Source organism: Capsicum annuum, chromosome 10 (assembly GCF_002878395.1).
Source record: "Capsicum annuum cultivar UCD-10X-F1 chromosome 10, UCD10Xv1.1, whole genome shotgun sequence".
Classification (NCBI taxonomy): domain Eukaryota; kingdom Viridiplantae; phylum Streptophyta; class Magnoliopsida; order Solanales; family Solanaceae; genus Capsicum; species Capsicum annuum.
Genome location: NC_061120.1, coordinates 90,423,423 through 90,425,885, shown reverse-complemented (window position 1 = coordinate 90,425,885; position 2,463 = coordinate 90,423,423). Strand labels below are relative to the sequence as shown.

Sequence of the window (2,463 nt, the reverse complement as noted above, 5' to 3'; positions counted from 1 at the left end):
TTCACTTATATTTTGCCCCCTTAACTTGATGGCTAGTTAAGAAAAATCTTTATTAAAGATATGCATAATGTAGTTATCCAATGCATGAGCTGAACTGAACTGAAATACACACTTTCCATTTCTTGACGAAGGATATTCAAAAAAAATCTTTATTAAAGATGTGTATAATGTAGTTATCCAATGCATGAGCTGAACTGAAATATACACTTTCCATTTCTTGAAGAAGAATATTTTCACTTAAGCCCTTCTCCTAATGATCTTTCTTTTAAAAAAAAAAAAATTAGCAAACAGTAATTTGGAAAAGTATTTAAATTTAATGTAGCTATCCAATGTACAGAAATTCACTTTCCATCACTTGACCAAGAATCTTTTTAATCAAGACCTTTTCCTAATGATCATTAAAAAAACAGAATTAGCAAAATAACACCATCATTAGCACATAATACAAAACGAAAGACGTGATGATGTTCCTCTTTTTCTGCAAAGTTATATCCCATCTCGACCTTTTCAGATTTCATAAGAAAATACTTAACAGTAAACATATACTAATATATTTTCATTTAATTAATAAGTACTCCAGCCATTTTCGCACCTACAGTACATCCGTTATTTCTTTTAATAAGAACATCCACGAGGTACAAACCCTAACCGATTACCCACAAGATCAAACACGACCCGAAAACCCTGTTGCTGAATATTCCCAATAATTGACAACCCGTTATTTGCACCCGCAAATCCAAAGCAGTATCCCCCTTCAACGTTCACCGGAATCATGTAATTCGCCGCCGGCAATGCCACGTCAGCTCCGGCGAAGTGTAAAACCACCGTCGGAACTTTCACCTTCGCCTTTCCAGATAAATCAAAGCATGTGTCGAACAAAGAGAAATCCGGAGCTCTTATCAAATCTTTAGTACCTGATCTGAAAGCATCACGAACCGCTACGTAACCGGGTTGGGTCAACCGGGTCACTGAGGTACCCGAATCTACGATCACCCCACCGTTACCTTCAGCGTCGAGCTTGAATAGTTCCGGCGTAATCACCGGAACTTTCGTACCGCCGACGCTGATTCCAATGAGCTCCACGTAGTAAAATGTGGAGAGTTTTGGGTTTGTGAGGAGAGGCGTAAAAATGGCGTTTCGGGTAATCGCTGATTCGCCGAAGACTATGTACGATGGTTTAGCTGAACCGGTCCGGTCCACGAGACAGTAGGAGAATTTCTGGCCGAACCTTTTACCGACTTGACCCGGAAATGAGAGTTTACCTTTGCCGAGACCTAATAAACCGGCGGCTCCAGTGAATAAACCTTCATTATCATGGCCACAGCCGAAAGCAACACTGTTAATGCTCGTTTTCCTGAATTTTAAGGTTTCTGTAGAGAATTCTCCAATGGTGAATGAACCATCACCGTAGGAGACTTGGTAGAGGCACTTGTTGTGGTTATTACAGCCCGGGGAATCAAGCTGACGACATAATGCTGAATCACATGATAGCGTAGCAAAGGTAGACGACTTACTCGGGTCGAAAACTGGATCAGACTGAGAGTAACATTTTGCACAAGGCAAACATTGTATCCAGAGTATGTCACTTCCAGTGTCAAGAACTAAGTAAAGGTACTTAGGAGGAGTGCCAATGCCAATACGAGTAAAGTACTCACCGCTACCTTGAGCAAGACCCGAGATAATGGAGCTACTAAAATCCTTAGCAGGAGCAGCGGAAAGGGCAGCGAGAAGGGAAAGGGATTTTACTCTAAGGGCATCACGTTGGAGACGGAGTTTGAATAATGCATTTGGAGTAGCGTTGAAGGAAGAAGAGGAGAGTAAGTCGACATGTTGTAGTTGTACAGTTAGGGTGTTTGAGGGAGTAGATTGTTGTTGTTCGAGTTCATTGGCGGTAAGCCATGAGAGGGATTGAGGTAGTTGAGGGAGAGGTTGTATGGTAAGTGTTTGGTATTGAGGAGAATCACTAGTTGTAACAGTAAGGTGAAGGGTGAAGAAAATGGTGAAGAGAAAGGGGATGGCCATGAGTTTCCCTTCCATTGTAGAAAGAGAAGGGGAACTGGGGAAGAGTGATAAGAAAGTGGTGAACATTGGGAGTATAAATAGTTTTGTTTTCTTTTATCTCATTTGTTTTTTTCTCGATATTTTTAATGACTTTTTCTTATTGTATTTTTTTTATACTAGTTTAATGCGCATGTATCAAATATTAATTAATTTTAAGTGTATATAAAAAATAAATTATTAATTAAGTATAAAGTTTTAAAATATACATAAAATTTTGAAGATAAAAAATGTAATTAATTAAAGAGGAAGGATAAATAAGTGTCACATTAATAATTAAGGAGTAAATTAAATGTAGCCCAAAAATATATTTCTCGTTTATATTTATACTATTTAGTTCTTTTTATAAGTTAAGATGGTCAGTATTGACGACAATTAGAGTTTAGACACTGTAAATATTATTTA

General features: G+C 38.0%; 1 protein-coding gene across 1 annotated transcript; it reads right to left on the bottom strand.

Moving 5' to 3' along the window:
• Positions 1-390: 390 nt before the first annotated feature.
• LOC107844861 (aspartyl protease family protein 2-like) lies at positions 391-2,150 on the bottom strand. Its single transcript, XM_016689200.2, has one exon. It carries the CDS (start codon positions 2,086-2,088, stop codon positions 616-618), a length of 1,473 nt encoding a protein of 490 aa, XP_016544686.2. The 5' UTR covers positions 2,089-2,150; the 3' UTR covers positions 391-615.
• Between the last annotated feature and the right edge of the window lie 313 nt (positions 2,151-2,463).

What these genes read in the sequence shown, in the direction of transcription:
- LOC107844861 (XM_016689200.2), bottom strand. Translation starts at nt 2,088, where the DNA reads ATGTTCACCACTTTCTTATCACTCTTCCCCAGTTCCCCTTCTCTTTCT.